The 17,795-nt window shown below is 50.1% G+C and overlaps 1 protein-coding gene across 1 annotated transcript; it reads right to left on the minus strand.

Moving 5' to 3' along the window:
* Positions 1-11,553: 11,553 nt before the first annotated feature.
* LOC115330970 lies at positions 11,554-12,753 on the minus strand. The gene has a single exon (XM_029993000.3). The coding sequence runs from the start codon at positions 12,751-12,753 to the stop codon at positions 11,554-11,556; it is 1,200 nt and encodes a 399-aa protein (XP_029848860.3).
* Between the last annotated feature and the right edge of the window lie 5,042 nt (positions 12,754-17,795).

The raw sequence follows: 17,795 nt of genomic DNA on the forward strand, positions 1-17,795 counted from the left end.
TTTGAAAAGACGTTCGAGAACAAGCCGAACACCATTTCCCCACTTTCAATAAGAAATAAAAAAATAGCAGAGTCAATAAGCCTTGATGAGAACCTCAGCGTAGCCCAGTATCTCAACAAGATTGCCCCCTGGGAATATGCCCTCATTGACTCTGACCTCTCACCGACAAAATTTAATAAAAGGGAAACACCATGTGAGGTGCTCAAAGAAGAATTTTCTGAACTGCAAATTAAATACTATCGTTTCAACAGCTTCTGCATTGATGGCACAAAGACAGACTTGTATGTCGGCTGTTCACTGGTGGGACCCTCTGTTGAAGAGGTTAGAAGGATTAATAACTCGGCAACCATACTGACTGCCGAACTGTAGGCTCTCCTTCTCGCAGCAGAACATATTATTGAAAATAGGGTTGCCTTCGCAGTAGTTTACTGCGACTCTCTCAGTGCGTTAAGATCACTCACCTCTTCAAAAGTCACAAAAAACCCTCTTATTGTAGCACTTCAGAACAAAATAATTCTTGCATTAAAATATCATTTGAGGATAGTTTTTTGTTGGGTTCCCAGTCACATCAGTATCCGAGGAAACGAAGAAGCTGACCGTTTGGCACACACCTGCATCCAAAGATAAATTGATTTCTCAAAGATCCCTCATACAGACTACCGCTCATCAGTGAAGAAATCCATGAGACGATGCTGGCAAGATGAATGGAATGCAGCGATATATAACAAGCAGTGATGTAAAACCACTACTAGGTGAATGAAAGAGCGCACGACACAGAGAACGTTTCTTCGAGGTTGTCCTGTGCCGACTGCGAATCGGTCACACGCACCTGACCCATGGCTACCTCCTGCGCGAGGATGAAGCCCCCTTGTACGAACGTTGTGACAAAGTCCTAAGCATTTTACATATTCTTATTAAGTGTCCTGTGTATGACAGAGAGCGTCTTATTCATTTCTCTCCACTTTATAAAAAACATATGCCACTTCACCCAGCACTGATGTTAAGTGATGAGCCCTTGTGGTATATAAAAGTGTTTTTAAATTTTTGGACTCCATCGGCATTCTAAACCGACTACTAAGTGTTTTAATCATTATCTCATGGCCATCGTTTGACGTTTTGTATATCATACACATGTTTTATTCAACCACCGGCTACTAAGGCCCCTTTCTTCTCTTTTCTTTTAACCATTAGTAATAAATAGACTAGTTCTTGGCGCTCTATAGCCTTAGCTGCTTTTGCGCCACAAAAACCTAAACAACCAACCAACCAATAGCTTAAGAAAATACATACCACCACCCCCCCCAAAAAAAATAAAAATATATATATATATTTTGTTTTGTTTTTTACTTTTCTGCCAGGCGATTTATTATGGTATCAGAAAACTACCGAATGAATACTTTTCTACAGTGTCACGTATATTTTTAATAAAGTAAAAAAAAAAACGCAACTACTTGAAACCGGAACCGAGACTGTACTGGGGAGGAAGAAGAAATATAGAAAAGAAAAATACCAAAAATGACGTGGCTGCGAATTTTTTTTAATCAATGCATTTCCAGTTTTTTAGAAGCTACACAATTGGGTGTCATAATTTTTGTCCATTTTTAGCATTGAGTGTGTGCCTTCGACGAACGACGACTTTGATTATCTTTGGGGGTTGTGTTTAAACCAGGGAAAACGGCACGTGGCCACGAAGAAGAGAGTGAGCCTGACTCAAACCGGACAGTTCTCGTGTAACCACTTTCGGGTGGAAAGAAAACGAATTTCGAGCCCCAAATTGTGTTCTGGGTAGTAGGGCTCTCATATGTCATGTACAAAAAAAAAAAAATAATAATAAAAATAAAACAACAACAGAAACAACAAATTTGCCGGGCATGAATACCTCATCAGTGACCGTTTAAGCGGTATGCAATCTGGCGCTGTGGCCGTGGCGAGCCGGAGAAAGGTCACGGTAATAGCCGGGGAGACTTCACTCCTTCCCACGACACGATGCGGCCAGCTGCGGCGTCCCGCCTCGTGACGTGACCACTGGATGCTACTAATCACATTCATAAGCGGGGTGGAGAGGAGGTCAAGGCTGGGCTTGCGTGGAGTTGGGCGTTGCGGTGTTGTCCGACTCCCAGATTCAGCGAAACGCACGGAGCACGTGGACAGAGATATATCCGTTGTTGGGGTGGGCTAGTCACATCGCTTCCCCCTCTCCGACCACTACGGCTTGTCCAGGCTCGCTGTCGTGTTCAAACAAAAAAACGGAAAGTGAATCACGCTTTTTTGACTGAGCGGTGAGCCGTTCACGGACCAGGCCACGAATTTGCATACCACTTAACACCTTGCACACTGCTTAGGAGACTTCGTAGCAGTTGTAATCCCAGAGGACTCTGGCCGTTGGAGTTTTTTTTTCACCTTCTTCTTTTCGACTGGTTCTTGGCCTCTGCAACAAAAACGTTCAGTGTTCGCTGTTTCGACATTGGGAACTTTTACCAGCTCGGCCATTTGGCTGGAATTCAAGTTGGATCATACCCACAGTTTGCTACATTTATTCATTATTCACTATTCACACACGCTGCTGCTCATCTCCTATGAAATATACGCTCCGAATGTATTGGAATCACCTACGTTGCGGTAGTAGCAGAGCAAAGCGGACAAGCATCGTCATCATTGTATGGGGAGGTGACGTCCCTGGCGGTGATTATGTGAAGCAGGCGCAACGGCGCCAAAGCATGGGGGAGCCAAAACTTGGGGAGCCATTGTCACTATGAGGGAAGCTATTACAAGGGCCACTAAATAAGCTACGTTTCAGGGTAACGACACTTGTCCATATTGGCGCTTAAAATCAAGGTTGCCAATTATCTGAAGCTTTATCGGAAATCATAGGAAACGCTTTTTCGCACTCCACAAATAATAAACAGTTCGCGACAGAGGAAATCAATATTACGTAAGCTTCCTAACACCAAATTTAATGCTGAGGAAGTCGCACCTTTGAATCATGACGATCGCCAGTTGCGTTTGCTCTGCAAGAGCACCAAAATGGTGGCGCCCACAACAATATCGGGCGAAAAGAGTGCCGATACTCTAAGCGCCGCTCATTTAGTGGCTCTAGCTATGATATAAGAGGCATTAATTGGACGCCATTCTTGGGTGCGTTGTTCAGAACGCATGCTCAAAACGAGCTCACATTAAAGGAGTGACTTGAGCACGAGCTCTCTACCCCTCGCTTCCAAGTCGGCCAGCGAGAACCGCAATGCCTATCGCGCTCGTGACGTCAATAGCTCTTGCACAATCAAGTGTGCCGTAGCTGCGAGCCTTGCCACTTGGTGGCGTCAACGCGTGACAATCTCGCCTAGCAGTAACATCCGAGGGCTGTACGCACCATGGCCTATAGACTTTTTCTGTCGTTTTCAGTCATGGTGTTTCCGTATCTGTCTGTCTATACTGGTGGCACAAACTTCATTGTAAAGAAAACTTCATCAGTGGCCCATTGACTGCTGCTCCTGTGGACGATCCCTGACGTCACAGTAAAGTTCTGGCAATAAAGTTTGGTGCATGCTCGTCCAAATTCTGAAGTTTGCCGTGACGTCAGAATGTCGTCACGATGAAGTTGTTGATATTGTAGTGAGTGCGCAGGCGAGCTGGTGGAAATTAACCATTCTGACGTCCGAATCCTGTTTTGTGAAAAGATATGTCGATGACATTTTGATCTGTTCTTTTCGGGAGGGATTGTCTGACACTCTGGAAGCATTGATCAGATCGGCTGCCCCGGAACTGAGGTTTACGGTCGAACGACCCATGAATGGTAAACTGCAGTTTTTAGAGCTTATGATTCACAATGAAAAAGGGCTATGTTGGGAATATGGAAAAGAAAACGCAAAACCGCTTTTATCAAAAAACAGTTGTCATTCAAAAACAGTCAAAGCAGGTATTGTCAGGTCTTTAATCACAAATGCAATGGACAGATCATGTACTCATTTCTTGGCTGAATCAGTGAAAAGGCAGTGGAGAAGGCTAAACAGTGCTGGTTATCAGGATGAATTCGTAGGGAAACAGTTATCCGTAAAATTCGCAGACAAATGTAGAGCAGAACCAAAGCAAAGGCAAAAACATAGAACTACTGTAATTCCGTACTATCACAAAATTTCTCACAACTTGAAGGCTTGTGCAAAAAAGTTCGATGTTGATCTGGTTTTTAGTTCCGACTATAAATTGAGTAAGCTCACGCCCTTCCACAGGAGTGTAAGGGAATGCACAAAAATGCATCGAGAAAAGTCTATTCCGTGTGATAATGGAGTGGTATACGAAATTCCCCTAGAATGTGGTTTTAAGTATGTGGGTCAAACGTCGAGGTGTATAAATGATAGATTGACTGAACACAAAAGAAATGTAAAAAACAACGCGACTGATTCGGAAATAGCGAAACATGTTCAAGAATGTAATAATTGTATACCACGCTGGTCCGAAACAGAAATAATACACAGGGAAGTAAACGACATCAAAAGGGTTGTAAAGGAAACAATAAGAATGAAATCAATGGGCAACTGCATTAGTCAAGTGTCGTTACAGCTTAGCAGCAGTGCAAAAACCTTCTTGCGGATTTGAGAGTTTTGTTAAGTGGTTGTTGAATGTGAAAGGGTGTAAGTGGTTTCCTCCTTTGTGTCTTTGGTTTGATCAGGTGGATTGGTATCTTTTGTTGCCGGGTTGTTTCGGGTTTGTGGGCCGGGGAGGAGAGGAGGAGGGTGTGCTATGTACGCGAAGGTCGATCGTCTTCCGGGAGAGAGGAGATAGGTTGTGTTGGTGAGGGGGCTTTCTAGGATTGTCAAGGTCGTTTGATTATTGGTGTGGAAAGAGATGAGTTCTTTGTTATCTTTTGGCTTTGGAGGTCGCGAAGGTTCTGTGGTGAAGATTGTGGAGTGTATATAAGAGGGTGACCGAATAAACTTGTCTTTAGCTGTGTTAGAGACGTATCCTCGACTGTTTCTTTTTCTTCTACTTTGAAACTTCCTCTTTTCCTGCCTCAGTCTCAGGCTAACATCAGAATGATGAAGTTGTTCCTGTCAAGAAAACTTCGAGAGTTTGGGAGCTTGAAGTTGCGAGTTTATCGGTAAAAATGGCGGAACTTTGTTGTGCGCTGCTGGTCTCCCAGCGTGCCGACAAAGTGTTTCGGGAGCACCGCGACGCCTTTCTGCTCTCGGACGATAGGTTTGTAGCGAATTACCGACTTACGAAGGGAGCGAAGAGGTGGCTGTGCGAGCAGCTCCGCCCCGACCTACAACCGGACCGCACGACCGTTCGAGTGATCACCGTCGAGCGGCAGGTGTTGTGCGCCCTGCGTATCTACGCGGCCGGCGGATTTCAAGGAACAGTGGCTAGCGACGAACACTTGGCGGTACACCAAAGTACCGTGTCTCGTGCGCTCCACGCCGTCACGACCGTGATCGTCGGTGCCTTGCGGATCGCTGGATGCGCTTTCCGACAACGGAGGAGGAGAAAGCGAGAGCAAAGGAGGACTACCGGAGAGTCGCCCGAATCAGCGGTGTTGTCGGTACGTAATGGGCGATTTTGTACATCCAACGTGTCTGAGAGCTTTCAGAAAAAGATACGTGTGCATTCCCGAGCGATCGTCTAAAGATGACGGCTCGCGGAGTGTTCCGGACGTGCTCAGGACAAGAGTTCTTTTTGCGTCGCTCCTGTTGCGTCATTGAACTCTCTCTTTTTGTGAGCAGTAGATTTGCCTTTAGCTGAATCTAACAACCCTATCATGTCACAGGATGCGTGGACGGCACCCTGATCGCCATCAAGGGCCCGTCTGAGAACGACCCACGGTTCATCAAGGTTACCTACTGGTGTAGTAAAAACTACTATGCGCTGAACGCAATGATTGTGAGTACCGAGTTTCTCCAATCCGCATGTAACTTAATCGATACAGAGATATGTCAGTACTTGTGTCGATCAATGCAAGTCCTGAATATTCTGGGGTTTATGACATCAGCACATTCGTAGCTTGGAGCTATATTCATAGCTGCACCGCACCCAACTTGAAAGTTCAAGTTAAATCAATTTTTTTTTATTTTTCTCAATTTGAAAAGTAAAAACAGAGAAAAAAGCAACAGAACAGTTGCTCCCCTCAGGAGCAGCAGAAACACAGCACACGAAACTATTAACAGCCCTATTGAAAATTCCATCAAGGTACGTAATTTGGGACACTGACTGCCAGTCAGCAGCCTTGGTGGAACGTGATGGACCATCAGACGTCATCTGATGGCCCATCAGATGACGTCTGACTGCCACTGCCAAGGGAATTTCATCAAACAAGGGTAGCATTTATATAAGAGTAAAGCTATACGCACTCATAAATATCGCCAAATGCCTCGATAAAACAAAATGTTCGGAAAAAAAAGAAAAAAAAAAAAAGCAGGACCACTGCGGATCGAACCCGCGACCACTTGCGTAGAATGGACACCTTAACCCCTATGCTATGCCACCTTTTTTCTTTTTTTTTTTGGCAAAACGAAACAAGTTTATTTACATGTTATTTACAGACATCCTTGAGGTAGGTTCCGCAAACATTATACAAGGTCAAATTGAAAAATAAATCAGAAAACGACAGCTGGATAGCTCGTATAGAAACGTTATACAGACTGTAGACGAATGAGATAACAGATACTCTGAAATCAGAAAAAAAAAAAGAAATAATACACTATCGCCGTGCGGTAAATAGCTGTCACACAAACCTGAAGTGCTCAGACCAGACTGGGCGGAAACGATTGAGAGGAAACGCGAACGATACAGTACGAGACCGCGTCAGCGGTTGTGCAATGTGTACGAAAAAAAAATCAATAGATCGAGCAATATAGACGCGCAATTCCAAGGGGGAAGAGCCACGGTCCACTTTCGCGCACCGCGCAGCTCAGCCAACGCCAACGCGCCTACAGTTCACAGGAACTCGCCAGTTTCCCACGCCTGACGTACGTCGTTGCACGCAGCGGCGACGCCCTTTCTCGAGTTGTCGCTCGATGCATTCCCAATCACCCGCGTTCGCCTGCCGCGACGTCACCGAGAGCACCCACCCCAACGTGGACACGAAGTAGCTCCAGGTTGGACGCGCGTCGAGATGGCGTTGCACCATTGCGGTACGCGACTGCCAGATGGCGTGCAGGCCCAGCAGCATCATCAGGTGCGCCACCTCCGTCTTATCCCTCTCCTCGAGTTGCAGATACTTGAAAGCGCTCCACTCCACTTCGAAGGAGTCCCTGAGCTCAAACGTCGTCCTCATCTCGTCCCAGAAGAGGAAGGCGTTACTACACTCTACTAGAACGTGCTGGATGGTCTCGGGCGCTCCGAAAAGATCGCAGTTTAGGGACCACGGCACGAAGAACCCCTTGTGATGGAGCCAGGTTTTAACTGGAAGGACCTCCATGTGTATCCGGACGAAGAAGTCCCTTGTCGCCACAGGGACGGGAAGGATTCGCACGAGTTTGTAAAGTCGCGCCGCGTCGTCGGGCGTCGGTGGTTGTCTGTAGAGCGGTGGCGGGAAGGATGCGGAAACGGCATCCCAGTACAGCCGCCTCTTTCCGACGGTCGCCAGGTTCTCCCAGGAAAATTGGGCCTGCAGAAATTCGATGGAGCTGGCGATTTCCCTGTAGAACCGCAGGGCGGCTCCCTTGGTCGTGCGGCCACTCGTGCTCACAATCCAATTCCCGAGATGTGGGAATCCAAGGTGGTGCAGCACGGCGATAAAGGTCGGGTCCCTTGCATCCCGGAAGAGCAGAAAACGCTGCACGTGCAGCTTGAGCACGATGTTAACGAGGCCCAGACCGCCGCTCTCTTGGTGCAGAAAGAGGTTGTTCCTTCGTGTGCTTTCCATGGCGGTCTTCCACACGAACATGGCCCAGCTCCGGTGTACCTTTCCGGCCTGGCTGCCCGGGCAGCAGACGGCCTGAGCCTTGTACAGCACGGCGGGGTAGCTGACTGTGTTGTACACGTGAGCCCGGCTGAAGAAAGACAAGTTTCTGCACCGCCAGGGCGACAGCTTGGCGGCAACGGAGTTGGCGGTCGGTCTCCACACTGCGGCCATTGATCGCTGAAAAGTCCAACGGCACACCCAGGTAGCCGTCGAGCGAAGTGCTCCATCCTATAACTCCGAAAGTTCTTGGCGTAGTCGCCCATGCACCGAGCCACGCCCCCGCCGACTTCTGTCGGTTGATCATGGCCCCTGAGGCAGCGCAGAACCGGTCCACGTGTCGCAGGATGGTCTGCACCTGCACCTTGGACGAGCAGATAAACGAGACGTCGTCTGCGAAGGCCAGCACGCGGACGTCTTCGTCCCCAAGCCGTAGACCTGAGATGGATGGGTCCGCATTGACTGCCCGGCAGAGTGGCTCCAACTGCAGCGCGAAGAGGATGGGCGAGAGGGGGCAGCCCTGCCGAACTGACCTCCCGATGGAGATGGGACCTCCCTTCTGATCGCCGATGAGAAGGCACGTGGAGATGTCTCGGTAGCAGAGCGCGATCCACTCCCGCAGGTCCTCCCCCACGCCGAATCGATCCAGCGCCGCCAGGAGGAACCTGTGGGACACCCGATCGAAGGCCTGCCGCAGGTCCAGCTGCAGGACCGCCAGGGGCTGGTGACCATCCGCCGTCGCCTCGCCGATCGCCCGCATGATGTGGAGGTTCCTGAATATTTTCCTCCCGCGAAGGCCGTAGGTCTGATGGGGCCCTATGATGGACTTGAGCCCTGTGTCAAGTCGGCTTGCGAGGATCTTGGCCAGGATTTTATAATCAGAGCAAAGAAGACTGATGGGCCGAAAGTCCCCGACCTCGGAAATATTGCCCTTTTTAGATTTCTTCGGGATCAGTACCGTGAAGCTTTGCCGCATGGTCGGAGGAAGTAGCTTTCGTCTGCGGATGTCATTGAAGACTCGAGCCAAGATGGGGCACAGAGCGTCAGAAAAGATTTTGTAAAACTCTGACCCGATGCCGTCCGGGCCGGGAGCCTTGTTACGGGACAGGTGCTTGATTGCATGTAGGATCTCGTCCTCCCGGATTGGGCAGTTCAAAATGTCAATTGCTCCTTCAGGAACCGCAGGAGATCCCCGGAGAAAGGGCTCGAAGGGGACATCGTCAAGCCTCTCCTCCCGGAAGAGCTCCCCGAATGACGTCTCGAAGACGCCCGCGATGTCTTCCCTTGAGGTGAAAACACGAGCTCCTTGCCGCAGCTCCTTGATAGTGTTCTCTGTCGCCCTTTGCCGCTCGTGTGTACGGAAGATCTTTGAGGGCTGCGTCTCTCCCTCGAGTGTCTCGACTCTGCTCCTCACCTGGGCTCCCTTGTAGCGTTCCTCAAGCATGGCCAGCAGGTGCTCTTTGCAGAGCTTGATGTCGTCAATGAAGGATCCTGGACTGCTCTCCTCCTCCTCCAGCAGTGCCTTGAGAGTGTTCGTGAGGTGAATCCGAGCTTGACGTTCCTCTGCGCCCCTGCGGCGGCCGAGCGCGCACGCGGCATCCCGGAGTTTGATCTTGAACTCCTCCCACGAGACCGCGTCCGAGCCGCCCTCCTCCAGGTTCTGGAGAACACGCCGCGTCTCCTCGATGAACTCCTCGCTGTCCAGTAGGCCGACTTTCATTTTCCACGGTGCGTCGCGCCGTGCTTGGTCACCCCCCCAGTCCGCCGAATTTCATCACAGTGGAAACGAAGCCATGATTGGAAAAGGCCACACTTTTGGCGTCGTACGTCGCAACCCCCCCGTACAGCTCTCCGGAGACGTAGACACGGTCTAGCCTTGCGAGCGACGTTCCCGTCCACCTCGTGAACTGCGGAGAAAAGGTGTCGAGCATCTCCGTCACGTCCACGAGGTCGAAGTCGCGCACAGCGTCGCGCAGCGCACCCGCTCCCATGTCAGCTCTAGGGACCGCCGATCCTCGCACCCTGTCACGGCCGTCGAGGACGCAGTTAAAGTCCCCGCCAACCCCGAGCGCCGCCGGAGTGTCCAGGATAGGGTGCCTACATGTTCCCGCCGCTCCGCTGTTTAGGGTGGCGACAACGTTTGTGATACCTGTTGCCGACAAACCAGTGTTGCCTACCTCGTTACCATGGCAGCCTCGGCTGTTTCGTCGACCATTTTGTCACACTCGCCAGTCGTGCGCTCGCGCTACTCCGCTAATCCTCGTTAGGGCTAGGGAGCGCCCACCACTCTCGTTCCGACGACGAGGTTCCGGCATGCGATGCCGGTCTGTTGCGTTCCATTTTGTCGAGGGGACTCACGTTTCGATAAACGCAACGCATACTTACTGCTCGCAACTTCAAAGTATGAAACACCCACCCGAATAAAGAGAGCGACAGCCACGACGACCGCCGTCCCGCTGAGCCTCCGACTCGTCCGACTCCTCTTATGAACGGAAACGGAAGTGGCCTCACTGTGTTGCCGGTGTGTCGAAACTACGAAAACTCAACGTTGTGTACGTTTAGCCAAATAACAAGTGGGTCAAAATGGCGGTGGGAGAGGATCTGGGAAAGGGTAACAAGAAGTTGGCGCCACCCTAAAGCGGAGCGGAAACATGTAGGCACCCTAGTCCAGGAGAGGACGCAGCCTTATGGTACGTACACCTGAGAAAAAATCCGCTGCCGCGGGAGCGGATCCGCTCCCGGCGGCGGCGGCGACGAGCGGGTTGCGTTTACTACATCTGTTTCCTTCGAGCAGTTGCGGCAGCGCCGGCTGTGGCAGCGGTTCCCGTAACGTCTCGTCAAATATGACGAGAAGGCGCGAGAGTTCCCGCCTCGGCTCTCTCTCTCCCGGGCGTTGCTGCTCCCGGAAGAACGCGTACTCGTGACGTAGGCAGCGTCGCGCCGCGCAAGAATGCCACTTCCGGTCAGCGAAACGCCTCGTTCGGCGGCAGAAATAGATCCCGGACCTAAACGGCTCGTCGCCGCGTTTTCCGCCCAGCGTTTCGCCCCAGCGGCGAAAGCTGGGCGGATTCGCTGGCGGATCCGCAAGTGTAAACGTACCATTAGGAAGAAATCTTTGCGCTCGGCCGGGTTGTTCGGTGCATAGACGGAGACAAGCCGGGTTAGCCGATTCCCGACGATGCAGTCAACGAGCACGAAGCGTCCGTCGGCACACAACTGGTGGTCGATCATCCGGATGCCGGTGTCCTTAATAAGGACGGCGATGCCGCCGGCGTGATTCGCTCGTGTGGGCGCACGAGAAAATGTGGCCAAAAAACCCCACGAACGTCTTCGCCTTTTCTGGAGAGCATATTTTTGTCTCTTGGAGAAAGATAATGTCAGCTCGCTCCTCACGCAAAAGGTCCATTAAAAACGCTTTCCTCTTCCTCGCTGTGATGCTTATGCAGTTAAAAGTAGCTATTTTGATGCGCGACATATTAGAAAGAACGAACAGAGCACAAGAAAAGAAAGAAAAAAAAAAAACCGCGGTAACCCACAAATAAAAAGAGAATAAAAACCAGAAAGAGGGCGAAAATTCACCAATATCAAACAAAAAACCAAAAACAAGAAATGTAAAGTTCCAAGAGAAGAACCCTTACCCGTTGCGAGGAGAAGGGAAGACCTTACAACGCGCTTGGCGACGAACGACCCGCTTCCACAGGACGCATCACTGGCAAAGTGGGAGCAAGTTCCCTGTTCTTCCTATTCCGTACGCTCTGACGCGTGGCTTTGGTGTCCTTGAGAGGAACACCTGCATCGGGCTCCGGCAGGGGACCCTTCACCGGAGCGGCCGTCGGCGCTGGCAGTGGGGTCGGAAGCGCCGGTTCTGCCGTTGGCGTGAGTGCGGGTTCGGATGGTGCTGCGTTGGCCTCCCCCGGCGGTACGGTGGTCTGTTCCTCGACCTCGGGGAGGCGGCCGATCTCGGTGTCCTCTGTAGCTCCGTTGTTAGGTGCCTTTGTATCCGCTGTGTCCATGTTGTTGGACGTGGTCAGGGCTTGCGGTGTTGGTTGAGCCGCCGTCACCCTGCTGGCTTTGTTTTCCAGCGTGTCGCCGTCGTCAAGCAGCCCGTTCCGTTGAACACTCTCCGGTTGGTGCCTGGTTTTGGCGGCGTACGTGGGGACGCACTCCGCCTCGATGTGGCTGTAGCCTCGACACCGCCGGCACCAGGGAGCCCTGCATTGCCTCCGCATGTGCCCCAACTGGTTGCAGCGGAGGCACATCGGTGGTCGTCCGGGTACGGAGACGAGCACGGGATATCCAGCGATGGCGCCCTGATGCGGGAGCTCCTCCTTGCGGAGCCCTTCTTTGAGGATGATCCTGACGCCTCGCGTTGTGGTCTCGATTTCGTAACCGCCGTCCGACGACTTCCGTTTCTCTCTTGTCACTTGGGTCACATTCCTAAACTCCTTGAGGGCGGCCCGCACTTCCTCGTCTGTGACATAAGCCGGGAGCCAGTAGACCCTGATTTCGGCCTCCACGACGTTGGGGTCCACGACCACGCAGCGTTTGCCTTTGACTTTCAGCTCCTTCATTGCCGCCAATGTGTCCTTCATGTCAGTTGTATCCAGCATGCACACGAACACGTGGTTAAACTGGAAAACGCCCAGTCCAACCACGTGCCCCATACCGACGGTTGCCTCCAGCGCCTCCGCAAAGTCCTGTGTCCGGTATGGTCGTCCTCTGGGATCTCCGTGGAGGAAGACAGTAGTTTCAAGTCGCTTGCCCTTCGGCAGTGCCGGCAGCAACATCCGGTAGCCCACAACTCCTGCGTCGATCAGGGCATGATCCGCGCTCTCACCGGGGACAGCCGCTCCGTTGGCCATGGCTCCGAATGCAGGGAGGGGAAACAGGGAGAGCCCCGAAAGCACGTGTGGAAACTGACTATGCTATGCCGCCGATTAGGAAACTCGATTTGACCATTCGTTTTAAACGAGATTCTTCGGCTGCAAATGCAGTTAAGCCATCAGCATGTTATGCAAAGCACTCGTACATCACTCGCCGTACTTCAGTTCCACTCACCTGCCATATAGAGTACTTTCACGCCGTAGAACGATCCTTTTGTTCGCGCGTCTCCGGCCCAGTAGACCTGGTACACCTTGTCGTCTTCAACTACACCGCTAAAGTCCCTTACATCGTCGGAACTCACAACAGGCTGGGTCTTGTCGAGTAGAAATTCTACTAAAACATAAGACATTGTAGAGCCCGGGCAGGATCGACAGGTTGGAGCAAGCGGGCAAACAAAACGAGTCGAGAGCGATCGTTCATGAAAGCTCGGCGAAGCCTCTATGGGCGAAGCGAAGTGGCGTGTTCGGCGCACAGAGATCATACATACTGTTCGGCGTTTCGGCGGGCTTCTGGTCAAGGTTGTCGGTCGGCTGCGTGTCATATCTCTAACATCAGCGGTTTTATGGGCTCACGTCCCGAAATCGTTTTCTTGCGCATAGATTATTTTTCGTATTCATAGATTTGACGAAATAGTGGGATCCGAACGAACTTTACGTCTTTTGACCGTACGTCTGTCTGCACGTCAAAGCTTTTTGACGTACAGTCAGAGCCAATCGATGTACAATCAGAATCGCCACCAAGACATTTTGATGGCATTTCGCGGCGGCCGACTGCCACCAGGAAACCATCAGAAAGCCGACAAGTGGAGTCTGACTGGAGTTTGACTGTCGGTCAGAGTAACTTGTTGGCCAATCAGACAAGCTTGACGTACAGTCAGGCACAGTCAGCGGTCCACTAGAAAACATTGACTGTTTTCTAGTGGACCGCTGAAAAAAAAAAAAAAAAAACGCATCTCCATGTGGTGAATGATGTTGATTGGGGCGAAGCTCTGGTGGTGCTTGTCTGCGTAGACGCTGAGCCGCAGCATGCCGGGCCTTTCGTTCGTTTTCATCCATGTCAGAAAGAGAATGTGTGGTATAGAACGTGGTTATATACGCATTTGAGCATTTGACCGCAGCGTGACATGGATGAAAACGAACGAAAGGCTCGGCATGCTGCGGCTCAGCGTCTACGCAGACAAGCACCACCAGAGCTTCGCCCCAATCAACATCATTCACCACGTGGAGATGCGTTTTTTTTTTTTTTTGTGCTGGATAAATTGTGCTTTCGCCTGCAGCAAAAATAAAAAGAAAGCTGAAAACAACTCCATGAAGAGGGTGTAGAGTCCACCCAGTCAAGCTCCTATCTTCGCACCGGTGTACAAGTAACATTGCCACGTGCTCGACCGAGCGAGCGCGGGCGTGGCCGAATGGTTACCGTGCTTAGCTTTCATACGCGGATACCCCAGGTTCCATTCCTGGGAGCAATGCAGCTTTTTGCTATTTCTGTAAATGTCACATTTCGGTAAATTCGAGAACCTTGCCGCTTGTTTGAGGTCTGAATGTTCTATGTGCCGAACCTTCTACGGCGATTATACCAGAAGCCCACGCGTGTGCCTAAAAGGCTCTGCATGGCGAGTCGGAGTCAGTCTTGCCCCAGCGCTCGATCCTGCTGAAACGGCGCGATTAACGCCTGCAATGCTAGCCTTTTTCTACCGTGTTTTGATCACAAGCTCGCCCCATTAAACTTTTAGTTCCAGTTTTCGTTGCCTCACCAAATTTTCATGGCGTAACAGCAGGATCAAGCGTTGGTGAAAAAAAAAGAAAGCCGTTTACAACTCCCTGTAACGCCGAATGGGAGCGCAGCTCTTGGGGAGGAGGAGGGAAGGGTACTGAGTGGAGGGTAGACCCCTCCTCCTCCTCCCCTCATTCTTTAATATGCTCCGGGGGGGGGGGGGTCACGTGACCTCGTGGAGGGGGGTCACGTGACCTCGTGGAGGGGGGTCACGTGACCTCGGGGAGGGGGTCACGTGATCTTCATGTGACCTTGGGGGGTCACATGACCCCCCCCCCCCCCCTCGGAGGTAACGTGACCCCCCGAAGTCACGTGACACCCCCCCCCCCTTCCCTCTCCTAGAGTCCACTCTAGGAGAGGGAAGGTTCGGCAATAAATCATTTGTTTGTTGAAAGTTGAAAGATGTGTTGTCCCGTCCCCTGTCTTTACGTATATAACTCTTTCTAAACCTACATCATACCAACGCGCTCACTAACAAGTTAGTTGATCATGGTTAACTTATTTCTGAACGTAAAATGTATTTCTTAAGTTTCGATCCAGTACCCCTTTAACTTCACACTCTGAACTGCTTTGCGGGTCAGCTCCCAGTGCGAACGGGCCATAAGCAACACACAATATCAATGTAGAAACAATGAGTCAAGTCTGTATAAATTGGGCATGATAAAACTTTACCTTCATGCACGTCACAAACTGCTCTAGCGTGTGAAAGCATCACTTCTGTCAACTCGATTCAGCTGGCAGATTCATTTACATTGCTGTTCATAAATTTTATATCTTTAGAGCATTTGTATAACTGCCAAGCCCCAAACAAATCTAATATGAATTGCTCAAATTGCGAAGTTTAGAAATAAATAAATTATTTCATTTGAGAGCAGTAGTATATCAAAGCTGTGATCATGGACCACTAGTGACCACCTGCACGGCCATGATAATGGTGCTGTCACTCAAGTGGCATGCCATTTGATTGGAGTGAGATGTAAAAGCAATTGATAGCTTTTCTCGATGCATGCAAGAATTACTGAACTCGTATGTTTCTTGTGAACACGGGAGTGAGTCTCTATTCACCACAATCGACAGCCGGCGGTCCACCTCCTGAAGCAGCTGGCTCGCTGGCCGGCTGAAGAGGCTCTTCTGGAGGCGCCCCCAGACTCTCCTCGAGTTGGAGCAGCTCTGCTGGCTGTGGGGGTTGCGAAGCAAATTCACTGTAATCACTGCTGCCCCTCTACTGCATTGCAACAAAACACGTAGTTCCTCCTAAACATGAAACAGCGTTTGTTCTTTCTTGCTGGCTAGGCAGAAATATTTCAATATAAAACGCTTATATTTCTGGTCGAGCAAACAATTTGTGCAAAAATATTCCAAAAGCCGGGAATCATAATGATCAAAAAAACTGCTCCGACTTTACTCAACAAGATTAACAATTTAATCAAACGTTTCGTCTCCCATGCAGGAAACATCGTCAGTGAAACCTACAAGCAGGAATGAGGGAAAAAACGTCAACAGTCCTATTTAAGCAAGTCCGCGTACACATCGGGGAGGGGGCCGCGGTTGATATTGCAAGCTGATGAGTCACTTCGGATGAACCATGATTCGACGAACCTGCGTGGACCCCACCTTTGTTCGCGCGCCAGAGTGAACGCATTCTCAAAGTCGAAACAGTGACCCGTATTCCAACAATGGTCTACGAGTTCCGTCTTCGCTCTTGTCGCATTCGTGGCCTTCGCCACGTCCCTTTTGTGTTCGTTTAAGCGAGTGCAGCGCTTCCGGCCTGTCTCCCCAATGTAGGATGCGTCACAGTCTAGAGTCTAGACAATTCACTTTATACACAACACCGCACTGGGACTCTGGGGGGGTGTAATCTTTAGGTTTAGAAATGAGGTCACGTAGTTTACGATGGGGTTTGAAAGCAGTGCGGATTTTCAGAGGGGCGAGAGCCCTGCGAATAGACTCAGAAACACCTCTCAAATAGGGTATTGTTACTTGCCCTGTCCTAAGCCGTCCATTATCCTGACGTCTTCTTTGCCCCATCTGTTTGCGCGTGTTATCAATAAAACGTTTCGGATAATTCCGCTTCATCAACAGGTCAACAATAACAGCATCTTCAGAAGCGCGCAATTGAGGATTAGAAGAAATGCGTTCGGACCGATGTAATAAGGTTTTTACGACAGCCCTTTTATGTTCAACAGAATGGTGCGAGTTAAAGTTTAAGAGGTTGCCTGTATCGCAAGCTTTGCGGTACACTGTTGTATCTAAGCGACCGTTACTATTTCGGAACACATTAACATCCAAAAAAGGCAGCGCACCGTTCTGTTCAACTTCATGTGTGAATTGGATTGATGATTCAACGTTGTTTAAAGCTAAATGAAAGTCAGCAACATGGTCCTTGTTGAAAATTACAAAAGTGTCGTCTACATAACGTTTGTAAAACCCTATCGGGAGCATACTCTGTTCAAGGACAGTTTCCTCCACATACTCCATAACCAGATTTGCCATTGTAACAGAAATTGGGCTACCCATTGGACATCCTTCAATTTGGTGATAAATTTGTCCGCGAAACGTAAAATGCGATTGTTTAAGACAAAAACGCAGCAAAATCACAATATCATCCACCGTTAACGATGTGCGTGATGGGAGGCTGTCATCCCTACGTAGGCGTGTTTCGGCTATCTCAACAGCCCGAGAGGTGGGGACATTCGTGAACAAGGACACAACATCAAATGAAACCATTATGTCGTCTTCGTCTAGGACGTGATCCCGAACCAGGCCCACGAATTCCGTACTGTTAAACCATTTTTACCTGTGACCGGAGTGATGAGTTCGACCAGATATTTTGACAGATTGTACGTCGGAGACCCAATAAATGAAACAATAGGACGCAACGGGCACTCGGGCTTGTGAATTTTGGGGAGACCGTACAATTTAGGTGTAGACCCGTCAGAAGAAAAAAGACGACGGTACATGGCATCGTCTAGGCGTTTCTTCTTTTTTAGATCGCGGAGGTGATCAACAAGGGATCTCTCAGATTTAGGAGTGGGGGTCCCGGGGTAACGGCACAAAATGCGCTGTGTCGTCAAGAATTACCTGCATTTTTTCATAGTAACTTTCTTTATCGAGGATAACAGTGCCTTTCCCCTTGTCAGCTGTAAGAATAATAATTGATTGATCCGATTTAAGATCCCGTAGTGCCGATGGACGACTTAGGACAGGCCAAGTAACAATACCCTATTTGAGAGGTGTTTCTAAGTCT

This window comes from Ixodes scapularis, unplaced genomic scaffold (assembly GCF_016920785.2).
Source record: "Ixodes scapularis isolate PalLabHiFi unplaced genomic scaffold, ASM1692078v2 PGA_scaffold39__5_contigs__length_11793443, whole genome shotgun sequence".
In the NCBI taxonomy this organism is placed as follows: Eukaryota; Metazoa; Arthropoda; class Arachnida; order Ixodida; family Ixodidae; genus Ixodes; species Ixodes scapularis.

Coding starts and splice junctions, on each gene's coding strand:
- LOC115330970 (XM_029993000.3), bottom strand. CDS start 12,753: ATGGCCAACGGAGCGGCTGTCCCCGGTGAGAGCGCGGATCATGCCCTG.